This window comes from Pongo abelii, chromosome 4 (genome assembly GCF_028885655.2).
Source record: "Pongo abelii isolate AG06213 chromosome 4, NHGRI_mPonAbe1-v2.0_pri, whole genome shotgun sequence".
Lineage (NCBI taxonomy): Eukaryota > Metazoa > Chordata > Mammalia > Primates > Hominidae > Pongo > Pongo abelii.
Window position 1 is genome coordinate 170,075,562 of NC_071989.2, and position 19,010 is coordinate 170,094,571.

At 36.8% G+C, this 19,010-nt stretch overlaps 1 protein-coding gene across 3 annotated transcripts in view; it reads right to left on the reverse strand.

Annotated features, from left to right (window-relative positions):
• Window positions 1–1,482: 1,482 nt before the first annotated feature.
• Window positions 1,483–19,010, reverse strand: part of GABRB2 (gamma-aminobutyric acid type A receptor subunit beta2) — a 259,825-nt gene continuing 242,297 nt past the window's right edge. For all 3 annotated transcript variants that reach the window (XM_002816158.5, XM_054556184.2, XM_054556185.2), the window contains one exon: window positions 1,483–7,474. In XM_002816158.5, coding sequence (XP_002816204.1) covers window positions 7,127–7,474 — 348 coding nt within the window. In that variant the 3' untranslated portion in view covers window positions 1,483–7,126. The remainder of the gene's footprint in view (window positions 7,475–19,010) is intronic.

Genomic DNA, 19,010 nt, shown 5'->3' on the forward strand with positions numbered 1-19,010 from the left:
GAAAATACAGCTTTTGGAATATGGAGGGGGGAAATTATCCCAACACCAACTGGTCAGCTTTTTGAGGGGACAATATATGGAGACTTTCCCTTTCTGAGGTAAGTTGTAAACTGTGAACCCCATCACTGGTAGCATTTACTACTGGCCCTCCCACCTTCCCCTGCCTATATGGGCTCATAGGCACACTCACATGCATACAGACTAACACCCTGACATACCATCGCCATTTATGTGAGCACGTGCATGTATGTGAGCTTACATGTATTCTCTCTGCTGAAAGGAAATACCGAAACTTACCATGAGGGATGTCAAGCACAGATGTAGGTATTTAATATTCCTAGGTTTTACCATTTACAACATAACCTGGTAACTGAGTCTTAAGCATTTTATAGGTGGGTCTTTTATGTAGCTCATACTACTCCTCGACCATAACTCTTTTTAGTCTGTGACTTTATTGGACAATTGTGTTCTGATAGGCTCTCTCTCAAGTTAGCAGAAGCTACCAACCTGCTGTTTGGGCATTCCAAAGTCACTAGGAGTGAAAAACACTAGGCTTGTCACCAAATGATTCACTGGAGTCAGGAGAGTTTCCCTGCCTTTGAGAGGTGCCACATAATTCAAGAAAGCAGGGACTTTGTGTTCGCCACTGTTTTTCCAGTGTTAGCACACACTCTGGCAGATGGCAACCTCTTGGCACGTGTCTTTTGGGAAATGTTTCTCCTAAATGAATGAGAATTGGACAAACCTGTTCCCCAGTTTTAATGATGAGGTAGAAAGAAGTTTCAAGGATGTGGGGTTGAGTCCAGCCTGGATAGAAATCCAGGCTCTTTCTGTCTCGTTGGCAAGGAACTTACTCTTCCTGAGCTCAAGTTTCTTGTACTTTCAGGAATATGGTGAGAATTAAATGAAGATCAATTTTTAAGAAGCGATTACCCAAATGTCTTCAGCAAATATATGTTGAATATGAACTAAATGAACACCTCATGTTTATCCTTTGTTTTCAGGATTAAAGCCAAATTTTTAATTAGTTATCCTTAATGTAAAATATCTAAACTTAGGGAATATTTACTAATTTTGGTGAAGTTTTGGATCTGGTAATAGCATTTGTGAGATATATGCAGAATCATCTGGAATGATGATAATAAAAAACAATAGCATCTACTCTTTATAGACCACTTACCACGTAGCTTGTACTGTGCTAAAGTCTTCTTTGGGGTTATTTCATTTCGCCTTCACAACTACCCTATGAAAAAGGTAAAATCATGTCTTTGCTTTATGGATAAGAAAACTGAGAGGCAGTTTGTCACTACACAATTACGCCTCAGAACTGGCAAATCAATGCTCAAATTCAAGTTTGCCTGACAGTAGGTCCCAAGTTCCCAGGCTTCTTATTTCATTTCACAAAAGCAATCATTCTACAATATAACTCATACTAACAGTTCGAACAAGAAATATTCTGAACACAATGAAACCACACACACAATCTTTTTATTTTTATTTATATTTCTTAGTTCAAGAATTACACACTAGCCAACATTATTATATATTTACATGCTGAAACTGGCTGCAATAAGTTTAAATTCAAGAAAATAATTCTTATGTGCTATTCATTTATAATCCTCATTTTTTACTAGCTCATGTATCCCAGAGATTTTAATAGTCCTGTTTTTAGAAAGACATGAAAATAGATGCAATGATATCCACTGTGTTTTGCATTTTTCTAGCCATTGGAAAATGTGCATTATGTGCATATTAAGAAAGGCTACAAGGTAATTAGTAAGGCTGATAATCACTACATTGTGAAGAAACTAGAATATCACTTTTTTTTTATAAAAGGACAATTTAGAACTGTGCAGGGACAATATTCATAACAGAACTATTTAAACACCCATGCAAAATAAATTAAAAATGCTGTGAGATTTAAATTAAACTATAGGCAACTTTGTTTGGATTAATTATGTTTAAAATGACCATGGTTGAACTCAAATTATTGAACCAAAAAAAAAAAAAAAACAACAACAACAAACTGATGGAACTGTCAACTTGCTTCAATTGGTGCAAGGACACACACATGGGCATCAGATTAGAGGATGTGACAGGGCAGTGACATTTGGTTTGGGAACTCAAAGGACATACAGTTTTGTTTTTCATCATTTGAATCATATTGATCTTCATCACAAATAAAACTTCTTTAAGCAAATTAAAATTTGATGTCAGAATTTTGAATATATCTACAGAAATACTGTACTTCAATTTCCAAAAACTTAATAGCTTTTTAAGAGTGCTGCTTTTTTTTTTTTTTTTTTTTTTTTTTTTGTACGGATTTCTTTAGGGCAGTATCTTCATTCGCATTCTGTTCACTCCTTTCTGGTTTTTACAATGTTCCTAGTGCATTTGGAAAATATTTTTTTAAACCTTTGGTGTGAAGCAGCGTCCTTTTTTCCCCCATTATCTCATTTTTTTTTCCTTTTTTGTTTTTCAATAACACTGGAGTCTTTGGTTGAAAGGAACAATACTACCTAAGGACAAAATACTATTATTAAAAAAAAAGTCTTCTAGTGTATATTGTGTAACACATTTCTGGAGCTGGTAGGAATAACCATTTTTATTTTTCTGTAGTGCCATCTATACAAACTTTTACTCTTTGAAAACTGAGATTTAAGTTGCAAACTTTGGTTTCTCGAACTCTGACATATAAAAAACTCTATGAAGTGATCAATGATCATTTTTGCTTTTCCCAATTGCCATTTCAAAGGCTATCTCTTGTTTGTTATATTGACTACATAAACAGTAGAGTGTTTCCCATAGACGGGCAGAGAGACAGAGTGGGTGAGCAAAAGATGATGTGTGTTTGAGTGTGTGTGTGTGTGTGTGTGTGACTGTGTGTGTGATAGCAAATTGAAACCCTTCTGTCTGGGATTCCCAAACCATTTATGCAAAAGGGTGTTTAAATTACTCTGCTGGGGGCACTGCAGTAATAGTACTTAGTAAAAAATAAATAAAAATTAAGAAAAAAACTAAATAATTATTTGTATCTATTGACTATTCATTTACATCATGTTTAATTATTTACATATTATAACACATCAACTTAAGCCATAAACAGAATTAGCACATTGCCTTACCATAAAGTACAAATTAGAAGTTAAAAATATTTAAGAAATCTGTTTTAATATTTACACACGCTCAGTGAAAGTTATGGTTGCTCACATTACATGTACTCTGTACATTTAGCCAAATGGCATGATTGCTACAGTTGTGAATACTTAGTATTTTGCCCTAACCAACATGGTGGGGTTTAGTTTTTTTTTTCTTCCTCTTTGGAGGAATTTTTATCATTTTTCATTTTCTTAAGACATGTTTGTTTTCGAATCACCAATGGACAATGTTATTTGTTTCCTTGAAAAAGAGAGCAATTGGACAAGCAATGTGACAACTACTTAACTTCTGATATTCTGGGGTACAGTACTATTGTTGAGTTAAACTGTGCAATGGTTCATAAAAACTGTAGGCATTGATTTGCTGATAGAGAAATGCTCAGTACCCTGTATTACTTATTTCAGTATGTTGATTTTTGTTTGCCAAATTAAAAATACTCATATACTGGTTTAATGAAGGAAATAAAACATATTAGCTTATTCCTTTTGTTTTCCAACATATGAATGCATATATATGTATGTATGTTTATATGAATCTATATATACACATATATACACGTAGATATGTTGTAAGACCTATTTTGATGATGTTGCTTTGCCATTTTTCTTGTTGAGTATGAAGGTAATCATTAAATTGGAACACAGTTACCTATAGAAAATGGAAATTATCTTAGTTGCCAATTTAATGCAGGTCTTGCTTTAAACATGATTCATTTCCCCATTACGCATTCCACTGCTCTTTCTTTATGTGTTGTGCTTTTGTAAGCTGACAGATTTTTTTGTGTGTGTTCCTAATGATAGAATGTAGTCTTTTGGTTCATAAACCATTTTTATTATTATTATTTTACTTAGCACTGCTTTTGAAGAAATGAGAAGAGAAAAGGTCTAGATGGCACTGCTTGAATCTTTTCCCCTGTTAATAAATTGCAGTAGAAAGAATTTTAACATTCCTTATGCAAACACATGATTATGTTGCATGAGTTTTCAATTCTGAAATGCATTTCATACCTACTAGCAGTCATGTACAATATATATATATACAGATTGAGATCAAAGATTTCATGTAGACTGTGCATTTTAGAGTCAGAATTTGTCCATGAATTTCACAAAGATGAAAAAACACCTTAATTGCTGGCTATCTGGCTGTTTGTAATTAAAAGAAAATCTATACATATGTATAAACTGATAGTAATCCCATATCAGAACTACTAAACACAACTTTGTGGTCCTTTAGTTTAACAACTGGCTATCAAGCTGACTGGTCTTCCTAGACTTATCAGGTCTAGCACCCCTCCTCGCATTTGATGACTGCATTTCACTTCAACGAAACATATATTTAAGAATAAATTCTACATCTACTGTTATTTCTGGAGAGGATGAGTCAGTTGTTTCTGTCTCTGTGGTTACTGAGTGCCAATGTATGCTTTTTACTCTAGGGCATTGCTTCTAAGGTCCCATCTTTTTTCCTTTGCCTCGTTTCTTGTATCACTGAGAGCAGAAATGAATTCCTGGTTTTATGCTTTTGAGGCTCAAGCTGCAAAGATGCTTCTCTACACTTTGATCTGGATTGCTCTGTTGACTTTCTTGTACATCTAAAATTTTGTTGTAATCATAAATGGCAATATCAAAGATTTTTATGGCTTTTACAGTGATTGCACATAAGAGCCCACTTCTACACTTGGGCTCTGAGTTGACTCTAGAAGAGCCTTTTCAGAATGGCATTTTGGAGTTGTGCCCCTGAGTTATCAATATGTTCCTTCCTGATGTTTTCTAGTCAAACTTTACCCCCTGTTGACAAGGGGCAGGCACTTTACTTAGTGTGATGCCCCAAAATGATTGCCTAGGAGAAAGTGTGTCCTGGAGAAACACGAGGAATCTCTACTCTGAGCCTATAAGAAGAATCTTGGTCAGATTCTGCCCAAAGATGATACTCAGAGATGCTCAAGATTATGTAATCAAAATATAACGGCCAAGGTTTCCTACATTGGTGAAAAAAAAATGCCATTCCATTTTGGGGCAAATTCAGAAAGCTGAAGGATAAAGGTTTCTTGTTGTTCTTGGACAGCTGGAATGCAAGGGCAATCGTACTCCATCATATTCCAAGCTGCTCAATCATGAAGGAAACAAGAAATCAAGAAAACATACGTGATTCACAGGTGGATACTGGTTGCTATGCACAATTAGGGATGTTACTCTAAAAAGAAGAGCTTTCTTTGTTTTTAAAATAGAAATAGCGAAGTCATCCTCCAAGAAAAAGTTCAATCAAATTCAACTTTAAGGAAAATTTAGCAATTCACTATTTTCTATAAGAAAAGCAAAATATGAACCTTATATTGATAGAAGGAAGACATATTAGCTTATTCTCTTTCTTGTCCAACATATGAATGCATATGTCCAATTAGTGTAGAAAGAAGCACAATGGCATAATTTAAAAATAGAAAAAAAAATACATCATGCCTGCCTGATTAACAGTTATATATTTTTCTGCAATATCAGCTGAGGCTCATAACATTTATCATGTTAATGTGGCTTTGTTTCTATTTTCCACTAGTTTTCATATTTTCCTTGGTTAGGCAGATTGCAACATATACAACGAAAGCACTCTTAAGAAAATCAAGCCCAAAACCAATGAATCCACAAATTAACTCTCCATGTGTTCATACTCCTTGAAGTATTATTTGCTTTGAAAAATACAATGGTGAACTTCATTGCACGTAAGAAAATACAGTTCACTCAATTGCTCCAAAGCCTTACTTTGCCAGTCTCCTAGGAATATAATCAGAATTTTGGAAGCAAAAAGAAAGCTGGAGAGGACCATGAATCCTTTAAATCGATGAACAAATCCTTCTCTTGAAATACCCTATTAAATTCAGAAATAAAATTATAGGGACAAAAATTGCAGGGACAGCCGACTTCGTCTGAGAAAAACAATCTGTTTGCTAGTTTGTGCTCTGTATTTGTATATTTGAATGACTCTGAATCTAACCTGAATACCTAAGACAATTCTCATTTCTCTAACTTTTGTATTTCATGGTTATCTTTGATTAAACTATAAAAACCTCTTTAGGTATGCTGTCAAAAGCTTGTAATGTTGGAAAAACAATCTCTCTTACTCACCCTTAGACACAGTACGTATAGACCAGATGCTGTGTGGAGCTGATAAGGGTCATGCTTGCTTGCTTGCTTGATTTTTGTTACAGCCGTCGTTTCTGATTTTCTACTCCGCTCTGTGTTGTTAACTCTTACTTTAACCACCTAGGAAATAACTGTTTAGCAAAAAATTTCCTTGGCCACCATGCATGATATTGTTCAGAAGTCTCCTCATCTCTAAATGCCAAAATGAAAGACATCGTAGTTGATTCTCTGTGCTCAAGCAGAGAGACTGGCCAAATCGGTTTCCCGAGTCTCTGTCTTGATTCCCCTAGCCTGCTCCAATCACAAGAGAATCTTTTAGAAACCAGTGGGAATAATCTTCCCATGACACTATTATCATCTTAGTAAGAAAAGCATAGATCATCTTCAAGTAATATATTTGCATGGCATTACAGATAATGTTTCATAAGCACAATGCCATCTCAACCGCATGCCAACCTTAAAAAGGAAGATGAGGAGTATCTGGTTATGACCAAATGACTGACAATGCTGTTGAGCCTTCTAAGAATATCTTCCAAATTATTCCCCTGTGAGTAGGCTGCATACTAAACAGACAACATGGAGCACTCAGGCTGTCTTGCCACCATGTGCACAAATCACTTGCATTTTAACTGGAAAACTACAAGGACCTTAGTGTATTCATTACTTAGCAGAAGCAACCCAAATGGTATGAAATGGACCACAGGATAGGCCAGCAACTAAGGTATTTTAGCATCACTTTTGTCCTGGATTGATGTGTTTTCCAAGTCCTACATCAGGCTGTACAACTGGTTTGAGGAGGAATCTAGTCCTTGCTTCCAGTGGGAGGCCATGTTTTAGTTCACATAATAAAGCCAATAGACGATGTTGAAGAAGGAAAAAACCACTGGGAAGAATATGCGGGACCACCGATCTATGGCATTCACATCAGTCAAGTCAGGGATGGTGATTTTCAGTTGGGAGGCGCGTCTCCTCAGGCGACTTTTCTTTTGTGCCACATGTCGTTCCAGAGCATTTCGGCCAAAACTATGCCTGGGCAACCCGGCTTTCCGATACTGGATGCTGGAGGCATCATATGCTAGCATTGTGCTTCTGGGGTCTCCAAGTCCCATCACGGCCTCAGATGTGGCCATTTCATTTTTTATCTCGAGAGTGCTCAGTAAGATGTTCTCATGGGGGTCCATCTGCAAGGGAAAAGAATCAAAAAGACAATCAGAACAATGAAGCTTTACAGGTGCTTACTAGGCAAGGCACGATGATCGGCACTTAAGGGATTTATAGGAGTGGTAAAGAGAGCTACCTTTGCGATTACATTACCAGAGTCTGAATTGAGACTCTACCACTAAAGCTATTTGAGGTTCAGTTTCTCCATTTATTAAATGATATAATAATCCAACCCTAGAGGATTGCTGTAATGATGTAATTATATAATAGACTGTTGCTAGTATCTTTTTCATTAGTTTTACTTAGGGCATGCAGAGAAATCGAAGGCATGGTACCCTTTTGAAGAATTTATAGTCTTGATATGAACACATAAAAATTAAGCTGTGCTAGGCATGCAACAGTGTTAGGAAATTAATTACTGAATTGTGCTCATAATAGTAGCCTAATTATAGATGAATTAATAACAAAACTAGAACTAAAAATAGTGGGTAACTATCAAGTACTTGCCATTTATGTCAGGCATTTTTTTGGATACAATTTCATCTAATTGATGTTTCTTAAAACCCCCAGTTATGAGATGTCACCTTGAATTTGCAATGTCAATATAAATAGGGTAAAGAAATAGTGTTGAAGAATACAAATGCAGGACATATGTGACTTGCCAAAGTAACCACGGTATTCAGAATAAGGAGGAATTCAAAAATAGGAGCATAACAGCCAGATCCACTGTTGGTGGGGAGGGCTGAGAAGAGGAAAGGGAAGAGGGTAGGATTAGAGAGGAAGCAACAAGCCTGCAGCTGACTGTGCTCAATTGAATTCTGGGCCTCAGGAGTACAATTAGTTGGCTATGCAGATAGTCAAATCATCTCTCTTGGATAATTTCTTCTTGCAAAGCTAAAAGCAAAGGATAAATAGATATCATGATTCCCAAACATTAAATTATTACACAATGTTCTTTCTTGTGTTAAGAAGGGAAGATTTGCATGCCTTATTTTTAAGAGGCCTCAACTGCTACAGATAATAAAACCTAGACGGAACAAGTTTTTATTAATAAGAGAGTATATTTATTTTGGTAGATAATCAAGATATACCATTTACCAGCAAAATTTCTGAAATTATAAGGAAAAAAGATGGCTAGTGATAGGTTCTGATGATATATGGAAACAAGGCATATAACCAAATGCTTAATTGGAAGATACAACGCTCTGAGCTTCATGAATTATGCAGAAAGCAAAAAAGAATGTTGCTAAGATTATATATTAACAATTAACTTTCAACTGTGGTTTAATGGCCATGTATTATGAATTCAAATCTAAAATCTTTTGAGAAATAGAAGCTATAAAATATGCTGGGACATAATAATTGACCAATTAATCTCTGCCTACTGATCAGACATTCTGCATGTTTACTTTATGGTATTATTTTGCTTAGAGGAAACACTAAACAAATATATTATTAAAATGAATTGTGAAAGTTTATATGATTTGGAAACAAAGCTGAATAAATGTTATAAAAGATCTGCCAAGGAAGGGCCAGGTAATGGCTTTAATGAGGGCTTTCTTGACCTACGGAAGGAAGGAACATTTAAAGGTTCCTGTTAAGTACCAGTGGTTTGCAGCAACTGATTCGTTGAATGCTCACATTCCTTGGAAGTGGCATTTTTTCCCAGAGGTTATAGGTGAGGGCCTTCACCATATTTCTCAAAGCCACATACTTACTAAATGGTGGAGCTGGAATTCAAATTTTGACCATTACAATACAAATGCTGGGAGTGGAGAGTCCTTTCCAACACTTAAGGAAAGTAAACTTGATGGAAATGGGACACCTATCCTTTACTGTTATTTCAACAGCATGGTTGTTTTCTCTTCTTCTCTGGGTTGTTAACTGTTGCTTTAGTGACTTGGAAAATAACTTAATTTGCAAAATTTCCTTGGCCACCATGCATGATGTTGTTCAGAAATTTCCCTTCTTTAACCATCAGGATATTTGCTTCTCTACTGAGCAATTATAATAAGAAGAGTTATGAGTTGACACCAGACCTGGCTGAGTTCAAACTATAAAATAGCAATAATGATCATAATAAAAATCATTGGCAGCTATGGATTACTATTAAGGGAAACTTGCCTAAAGCTTAAAACAAATTATTTTTGAGTAATTTATTTAATCTTAGTGGGTTTCTGTTTCATTATCCAAATTCAAGAGTTGAATTAGGTAATTCATAAAGTTCTATTAGTTACGTATTTTTTTCATTCATGAATTTAAAAAAATTGATTGAACATCCAATGTGTGTTTGGCCCTATGCCAAGCATCACAGATACAGTGGTGAGAAAGATGGAATTGCTGCTGCATCCTAGTGGGAATAACAATCTCCAAAATAATACTGGGGTTGGAGTCAGAGTCAAAAGATTGTACTTGTGGCTCTTCCATTTGTTATTTTTGACCCGGAAAAATTACCTAATCCTTTAAATCTAGTTTCTTCTGTGGACTAAGAATAGGATTCGGGAAAACTAAGTGAAATAAAATACGTGAAGAAAAACTTGGAAAAACTAAAGCACCAGGCAAAGTTGATTATTATGACATGCCATAGATGAAGTTTATTTACTTACTGGTTCCACTGACATGGCAAAAAACAACAAATAATTATACCTAAAAGAAAATTAAGTATGTTGCCCTTGTGGTGTATATGTATGAGTGATGAAATTTCTGTAGGTAAAAATCATCTCAGCCTTACTAGAGATCTTGACAGTCTGAAGTGGGAGGGTGGTGGGGTGGGGAAGGTGAGGTATGTTGAACACCCGTATCAATTTATGAAGTGCAGCTACTCCTTAGTGTCTTTCATATCAATAGAATACTTCAACTTAAAATAGACTTCTTATTTTAATTTTTATTATTATACATTAAGTTCTGGGATACATGTGCAGAACGTGCAGGTTTGTTACATAGGTATAAACGTGCCATGGTGGTTTGCTGCACCCATCAACCAGTCATCTACATTAGGTATTTCTCCTAATGCTATCCCTCCCCTAGTCCCCCACCCCCTGAAAAGCCTTGGTGTGTGATGTTCCCTTCCCTGTGTCTATGTGTTCTCATTGTTCAACTCCCAATTATGAGCGAGAACATGTAGTGCTTGGTTTTCTGTTCCTATCTTAATTTGCTGAAAATGATGGTTTCCAGCTTCATCCATGTCCTTGCAAGGGATGTGGACTCGTCCTTTTTTATGGCTGTATAGTATTCCATGGTATATACGTGTCACATTTGCTTTATCAAGTCTATTATTGACTGGCATTTGGGTTGGTTCCAATTCCTTTCTATTGTGAATAGTGCTGCAATAAACATACGTGTGCATGTGTCTTTATAGTAGAATGATTAATATTCTTTTGAGTATATACTCGGTAATGGGATTGCTGGGTCAAATGGTATTTCTGCTTCTAGGTCTTTGAGGAATCGCCACACTGTCTTCCACAATGGTTGAACTAATTTACACTCCCACCAACAGTGTAAAAGTGTTCCTATTTCTCCACATCCTCTCCAGCATCTGTTGTTTCCTGAATTTTTAATGATTGCCATTCTAACTGGCATGAGATAGTATCTCATTGTGGTTTTGATTTGCATTTCTCTAATGACCAGTGATGATGAGCTTTTTTTCATGTTTGTTGGCTGCATAAATGTCTTCTTTTGGGAAGTGTCTGTTCATATCCTTCATCCACCTTTTGATGGGGTTGTTTTTCTCTTGTTAATTTGTTTAAGTTCCTTATAGATTCTGGATATTAGCCCATTGTCAGATGAATAGATTCCAAATGTTTTCTCCCATTCTGTAGGTTGCCTGTTCACTCTGATGATCGTTTCTTTTGCTGTGCAGAAGCTCTTTAGTTTAATTAGATCCCATTTGTCAATTTTGGCTGTTGTTGCCATTGCTTTTGGCATTTTAATCATGAAGTCTTTGCCCGTGCCTATACTATTTACTTTATTTCTGTCTTCCCCACCATACTATACTTCTTGATGAAGAGAGACACAAAATCTGTCTCACTCATTATTGCATCCCCAAACTTCTGGCATGGCACCTGGCACATAGCAGATGCTCAATAAGTAAATATTTATTAATGGAATTAATTTTGTGAACTCTTAGTAACTCACTTCACCTCTTTGTGAGTCATCAATAAGATGGGTTTAACTTTGCAACACCAGCCTAAAGACTGGAACTTGTGGGACCACCTCTTGAGTTCCTTCCCTGCTCTAAGGCTTCTGCCTTTATTTATACAGGTCTCTTGCTAGAGCAGCATGCTCAAGTACCTGAGATCTGTAAACTGTATTTCCCACAGTGCTACTTCCATATCAGATGCCCCTTTTTAACCCTAGAGAAGGGAACTTTGTGAGTACAACTGGAAGCCATAACTAACCATTTTACATATTGACCTGCTTCAGTTATCCCAGTATCCCTGTGGGGCAGGCACTGATCTCATGTGTGGAAAATAAGACACAGAGAGGTTAAGACACTTCATACAAGTTTATGTACTGAATAGGTGGCAGAGCAAGAAGGAGAATCGGCTATTTTTATACTTTTTCATGCTAAGGCATGGCAGCCACCCAGATAATCCCTGCAGCATTCCGTGGCTCATAAAATAAGGCACTCTCAGTGCATGGTAGGGGCAGTCAACTGGAGGGGCATGGTAGGCTTGCAAAATTTTCCTTAATGAGGGATGGATAAGAGTGTCTAGAGTTAAATATGTCACTAAGTTTCAGAGTCCTGCTAACTGCAGCACTTACAAGTAAAGAGAATAGACATCTGTGCTTTGCCTGTTCATCAAGCACCACACACTCCCCTTTCTGTACAGGAAACCACCACTTCCCCATTCTCAGTTTCTATGTCTCTGCTGTGGGTGTAGGCCAATCAGAGCCATTCTGACACCATAATTGGCTCAGCGTTGGGCTCATGCCTTTTCTGAGCCAATGGCATGCCGTGAGTCTTCAGATGGGAATAGCAGAGTAAATACTCTCAAATTTTCTCCCTGGATCTGCACCTAGAAGTGAGTGGCCCCAAATCAACAGAATCTGCTGAGATGGTTCAACTGTAAGAGGAGATGCTAATTTGGAAAGAAGCCAACACTAAAATGAAGAGTCTATGACCTAATGGTGCCTTGTGTCTATATCTGGACATACCTGACTTGCTGATGCCAAGCAAGACATTATATTATCTTCCTTCCTTCCCCTGTCCCTTCCTCTTTCTTTCTCTCCCTCTTTCCCTCTTCCTCCTCTTCCTCTTCCTTCTTATTCCTCTTTCTCACCTGTTCCCTTTTCTCTTTCTTTCTTAAGTCAGTATTACTTTGTTTTTCTGTTATTTGCATTACAAAGAATCCTAACAGATATAATTCATCTCATTTAAAGATCTCAGCAACTCTATAAGACAGTATAGGTAGGGCAGGATGGAAATTAGAGGCATTTAATTTATAACAAAAATTTGCAAAACTCAAATTTTCTTATAACTAGGAAAATCTATTACAGTAATACCATCTTCAGTATGCAGAACTGTGTCGGGTTTCAATACTTTACGCTAGGACCTAACCTAGGTGCTGCTAAATTTTAGTGGCTGACTGCTAAACTGGCTTCATTTCCCTTTCTTTTCCTTGTCTTGTTTATTGTTCTTCTTTTCACTTCACACGGTGTGAGATGTGTTGGGAGCAAAATTACAAGGTCAAGAGCAAAGGTATAGGAGATTGACAAGACCTTTTACATGTGTGTTAAAGGGTAAAAGTGGAGAAAGCCTGCAGGTAAACTACTCATAAGTTTATAGAATTTTAATCTCTTTTACTGTTTATATAAAAGAAAAAATGACTTTACAAATCTGGATGTTAAATTCAATAGCAATTATCATACCTTTTTCCCCTTCGAAATATCTGTTTTCATAAGGTACTTTCTATTTTTAATTTTTACTTTTTTGGAGGCCTACTACACCACAGCAGAACAGCAGCAGAACAGGATAGATTCCCATTTGACAGGGCAGGAAACTGAAGTTCAGAAAAATGAACTGAATTACCTAAAATCTTATGACAAATAAGTCATAGAACATTTTAACAATTCTGGGTTGTTTATGTTTATCTTAATGCAGTAATATTCCATGTTGCCTCTAGGCTGTCTTAAAATCAACCAGGGAAGCCTGACTCAGGTAGTGGTTTGGTGAGGGATAGTCTATTTCAGTGCTTCCCACACTTGAATGCGTATCAGACTACTCTGGAGGCCTTGTTAAAACAGGTCTGGTCTCCACTCCCAGGACTCCTGAGTGAGTAAATCTGGAATGAATCTCAGTAATCTGCATTTCTAACAAGTACCCAGGTGATGCTGGGATGCTGGCTTGGTGTCCACACTTGGAAAACTGCTAGTCTATTGGACAGAACAACTTCAAATAAAGGAGTAGCAGAGGCCAGAGAAGTAATACACAAGCTGGAGACTGACCACAGTCCACACCGCCAAGCTGAAAAGCAGCTTTCATAGACAGAGAACAACATATGCAGCTTCCATTTATTGAGTATTTACTGGAGGCAGGCATTGCATTAAACGTTCTACACAACTATCCTATTTAATGTTGATCTTGAAAACACTATAAACAGGATTATTAATATTCCAATTCTAAAAATGAGGAAATTGAGAATTAGGGATAGTTAGCAATTTGCCCAGAGTTACACAGTAAGCAATGGAGCTGGCATTTAACCTGTTTGTTCCAAGGTTTCTGTTCCCAATTACCAAACTATACAACTGCATTCTCAAAACTCTCCTCAATTACGAGTTCTGTCTTGGTGTGCCTTCTCTGTACCAGGCTATATTTAGGGGACTCAATTTTAGCAAATGGAAGACATAGTAATGGTCACATGAATTTAGCTAATCCTTAAAGTCGAGTTTCCACACCAGCCCTCTTAGACTTGCCCAAATGGATTTCCTAATTATCTTTCTCTTCACCTGAGCAGTGGAGACACAAGAGAAACCACTAAACTTTCTTTTTTTTTTTTTTTTCGATTAGGACATTAAAGAAAGACAATTTCCCTTTTTCCTTTAACCAATCAGAAGGACCATGTGGCAATCTCTGTTGCCCTGGAAAACACAGAAAAATATTTATCAAATTTTTCTGTCTTGGCATTTTTGCCTATTCAAGGGGCCATGGGAATTTTGTTGTTAGTAGTTGAAACAAGAGGGAGGAAGAAGCAAAAGTAAATGAAATGAGAGGGAGGGGAGAGGTAGACTGGTGAATAAGCTGCTATTCTCTGCAGATAAATTGCCTTTACAAGGACCTATGCTGCAGGCCTTGCTTCAGTACGAGGCTCCCTACCATCTGCTTTCTCGTCTAGGTTTAACTCTCAAGTCCATTCCTGACAAGGTTTTTTGGAGAGGCTCTATTAAGCAGGCCAATGACAACAAAGAAGTCTCCTGCTTCCAATTCAACTATCTATTCTGGAAATCATGCTTTATCTGGAGTTACTGTGCTTATCAATCAAGAAACAAGTGCTGAAATTTTGAGATGGACTGATTTATTTGCACTAACATTCTGGAGCCTTCTCCAAATGATCCTCTGTGAATGAGGGCAGTTTGTATAGCAACTGAATCAGCCGTTCTGTTGGTTGAAAAATGGACTTCACTGCGGATTGAATTATTTTCCAGACTGACCCATGTGATGATGGTTCTAACAACCATCACGTTAAGTTTTGGATTAAGAAGTTTTCTTTCCCCTCTTTCTGTGTCTATCCTAACATTTTTCACGACAAGAAAAGAAACATGCTTGGTTAACAGAGTTCCATTTTATTTAAAATATATTGTATTAAACCCTGAAGAGGGGGCCTTATTGTTATATAATAATCAGTTTATTCCAAGTTTGGTTTAGGCTTGCTGCTTCCCTTCCTGCAACTTTCTTCATGGTAGGAATATACTCTGGAGAGATGTCCTTGTGATAGTCTATAGTCATATACAGAAAAACAACTCAAATCTCTCAATAACCTAACAACATCACACGCTTACCTTGCAAAGGGGAAATGGGACTATCTGAAATCCAAGTTTATCAGTCATATCATCAAGAGAAGAGTGAGAAATTGTAAAAATCGAAGAAATCCTAACTGTGAAATTTCCAGTTACTGTGACTTGTGTGTGGGTAGAGGAGATGGTGTTTTATCTTCCATGAAATGGCACTGTGACCCCAGTGACTAGAAATGCTTAAGCAATGGACTGTTAATCCCCTGGGAATATCCAAAGCACTCTTTCCAAAAATAGCACTCTGAGACTACCTACCATGTACTTAGTGTTTTAAGAGGTCAAAGAAAGTTCACTCAATCAGAATATGAAATGCAAATTCTACGAGAGCAAGGGAAGGCCAAAATCTTTGACTCTTCAAATCTCTGTGCCAAAGAAAATGCAGCAATACCAACAAAAATTGGGAGTTTGGAATTGGAAAGTAAACAGGAAATACTGCTAAAATACCCAGGTAGTTTCATGAAAGTAATTTTTAATAAAAAATGGTAGGAATAAAAGAGTGAGAATTCTTTTTACTCTTCCTTTTTTACTTCTATTGTGCAATGATAAAGTTAAATCTTACAACCAGACTATGAGAATGGAGTTAGTACTACCAGCATTTTATAACAGCCCTTCCCATCAAAACACAGAAATTCATGGCTTGTTCGAAGCTAGTTAAGTTGTAAAACAATAATTTAAACTTATGTTTATGGATTCAAACCTATGCTTTTTCTACTAATTGTTTTCAATATATAATGAAAAGACACTTATGAAGCGGACGCTGTTGGCTCTAAGATATGATGCTATCTAGTTGTTGTTGTTTTGATTCTTAAATTTTAAATTCTAATGAGTAAGCCACCTGAATGCCTATCTTCAAGTTTCCTTAGTAAACAAAACCTTTGTTAAAGAATCAAATTAATGAATTCATTCTTTATGGATCGGGGACCTACGTCATCTTCTACTTCTGACACGAAATAATTAATCTGATCAAGTGGGTAAATGTAGCTTTACACTGCTGTTTGAAGTGATGATGATTTTAGAGGAAGTAAGAGGTAGATATGTGGAGTACAAAGAGAAGAGTAAGATTTTACTCGTCAAAAGATCCCAGAAGATACAGTTAATTAATTAATCTGTATTAATTGCAAGGTGGTGAGAAGACCTTCGAAAGCATGAGCTGCCAAGAGAACTGACACCCCTTTGCCTTATGGTCCTTCTCAAAGGGGTTCCTGCCCCTCTCAAAGCCCACAAACAGAGTGAAAATAACACTAACCTCAGAGATGAGTGCAGGTTCTAATCCCATGTTACTGTCTCTGGCCCTCAGTGTTCTTTATCTAGGTGGGCTTGTGGAATCTTCTGCTAACTCCCTCCCCCAGTTTCAATCCTCTAACTATAAGTTCAACAAATTCGTGTTTCCTTTATGATGGGAAACATGTGGGCAGGGACTGTGTCTTGTTGCTTAAGTATCCCTAAAGCTGACCATTACAGTTGGTACAAAGTAAGTATTCAAAACAAAACTTGCTAAATTGAATTACTGAGACGGCTAGAGTAAGTCTGGGATCACACTTTCAAATAAGGCTAGGGAGGTCATATAAGAACGTGAAGCAGGCGTAGTGGAGATTAGGGAAAAGTTCATCCTGCAGTGAACTAGACTAAAACACAAAAGCCCTTCTGAAGGACATTTAAATTCCAAACTTTAAATACTATAGTGGCCCAAATCACATCTTGGTCTAAGGGTTTAGCCCACAGGCTGCTGCATCGAATTCCTTTTCAATTTAATGTATTAAAACTTTGCCTTCCACTTCCATTTAATATACAATTACCAACTGCCTTTAAAACATGTATGGCATAATAAAGGGATGAAGGTTAAGAAAAATTTGCCTGGCAAAAATCCCATAGTCTTGTAGCTTCATTGCTGTGATCTTGACCCAGTGCTAGTATTTCTTTTCCCCACTGTGTAGGCCTTGCTGTGGCAACTTCTCTAGTAACCTTTTGGATTAGAAATTCTTGAGGAGCCTGCTTAATTTTTTGCAGCTTGGTATCTTCCATTTCTTTTACTCTCACAGCATCAAATCCATTTCTTTTGGAAAATGGTTCCTTTCTACATATCTGTTAATATATGTGGAATTCATTAAGAATGGTAAATAAAATATAGATCACTGATTTGTTTTTTTTTCAAGAATAATATTCAGGTTGAGATAAGAAGATGAATGTTAAATTTTGGGGAGAAGAACAGTACATTCAAATTGTTACATTTAATATTATTAAAGCACATTTAATAAAATGCATGATGAATTGAATAATTTCTTTCAGAACGCTAGAATTATTTCTGGGTGCCTCTTATTATAAAGTACAGGCTACTAGTTTCAATTAAGATTGAAAGTAGGGATTCATTTTCATTGTGTGGGGAAAAAGATTGGGATCAGATTGAAAACACCTGAAGAAGGAAAAAGGGACGAAAACTGTATTTATGATATATCAATTTTAATAGACATTTCTTTCATTCAAAGAAGGCATTGGCTTCAAATTATTATGAACCCTCAGGAAGTGCAGAATGAAGTTAAGTTTTGCAATGAGCTTACATAAGCTCCAAATCCTATTTTTGACAAGTTTCAGGGAGGTAGGAATGAGAATCTGCCTACCCAATCCTGATAACTCAAAGAAGTTTTAACACCTGTGAGCTTACATCCTGACAGGTGAAGGCTTGCTCTAGTTTAATTTTCATCTAGCTTATTGACTCAACTCCCAACCTGGAGAGAGACAATTGATCTAATCTTTTCATTAGCTGGTTCACACAACTCAAAAGCATTATGGGTGATGACTTGCTAAAGATTTTTGCACACACCAGTTACCTAGTAATTCAAAGTATCCCAATCCATTTTTAAATAACACCACAGAGGACATTTGTTTTGGTTTCTTTCCACAGGACTGGAGACAGTCCAGTCAGTCAACCATTTCTAATGCACAGGAGTAAAGGCAGTGGGGAGAACAGCCAAATGTTAGGAGAAAAGGAGGTATGTTTTTTTCCCTGGGATTATACATATTGTCGATGACAGTGCACATCACTAAGAGGGAAAAGGGGTGGCTGACAGCCATACTCCTTTCCCCTTTATAATCTTCCAAAATCTCTGACAGTGAGTAGTAAATGTGAAAGTGGATCATGTTAAGTTTCAAGATTTACTGACAGGTCATGACTGACTTAAAGGTTGTCATCCAAATCTTCCCAGGTCGTTGGAGGACTCATGGTTCTCTCTTGTTCATGGGTTTTGAAACTGACGTCAATCTTGTCTCAAAAAGTAATGAGGATGGGTTTGGACATGCAAAACCAGTCACTGCCTCAGTTCCAGGCAAGAGGGAAATTACAACCTGCCCCTAGTTTTCTGTTGGAAGCAGAGAAGCCAAGGTTTGGTTTCTGTCCCCCTGAGGCAAGGCACTCATGTTTGAATCCTTCTAAAAATCTGACAACTCTTTCTCCCTGGAAGATATTGACTGAAAAAGAATTTCTAAGCTCAGAGGCTTCACAAACACCATCTAGACTATAAAAAGTTCTACTCAGATATATAGAGATATTTT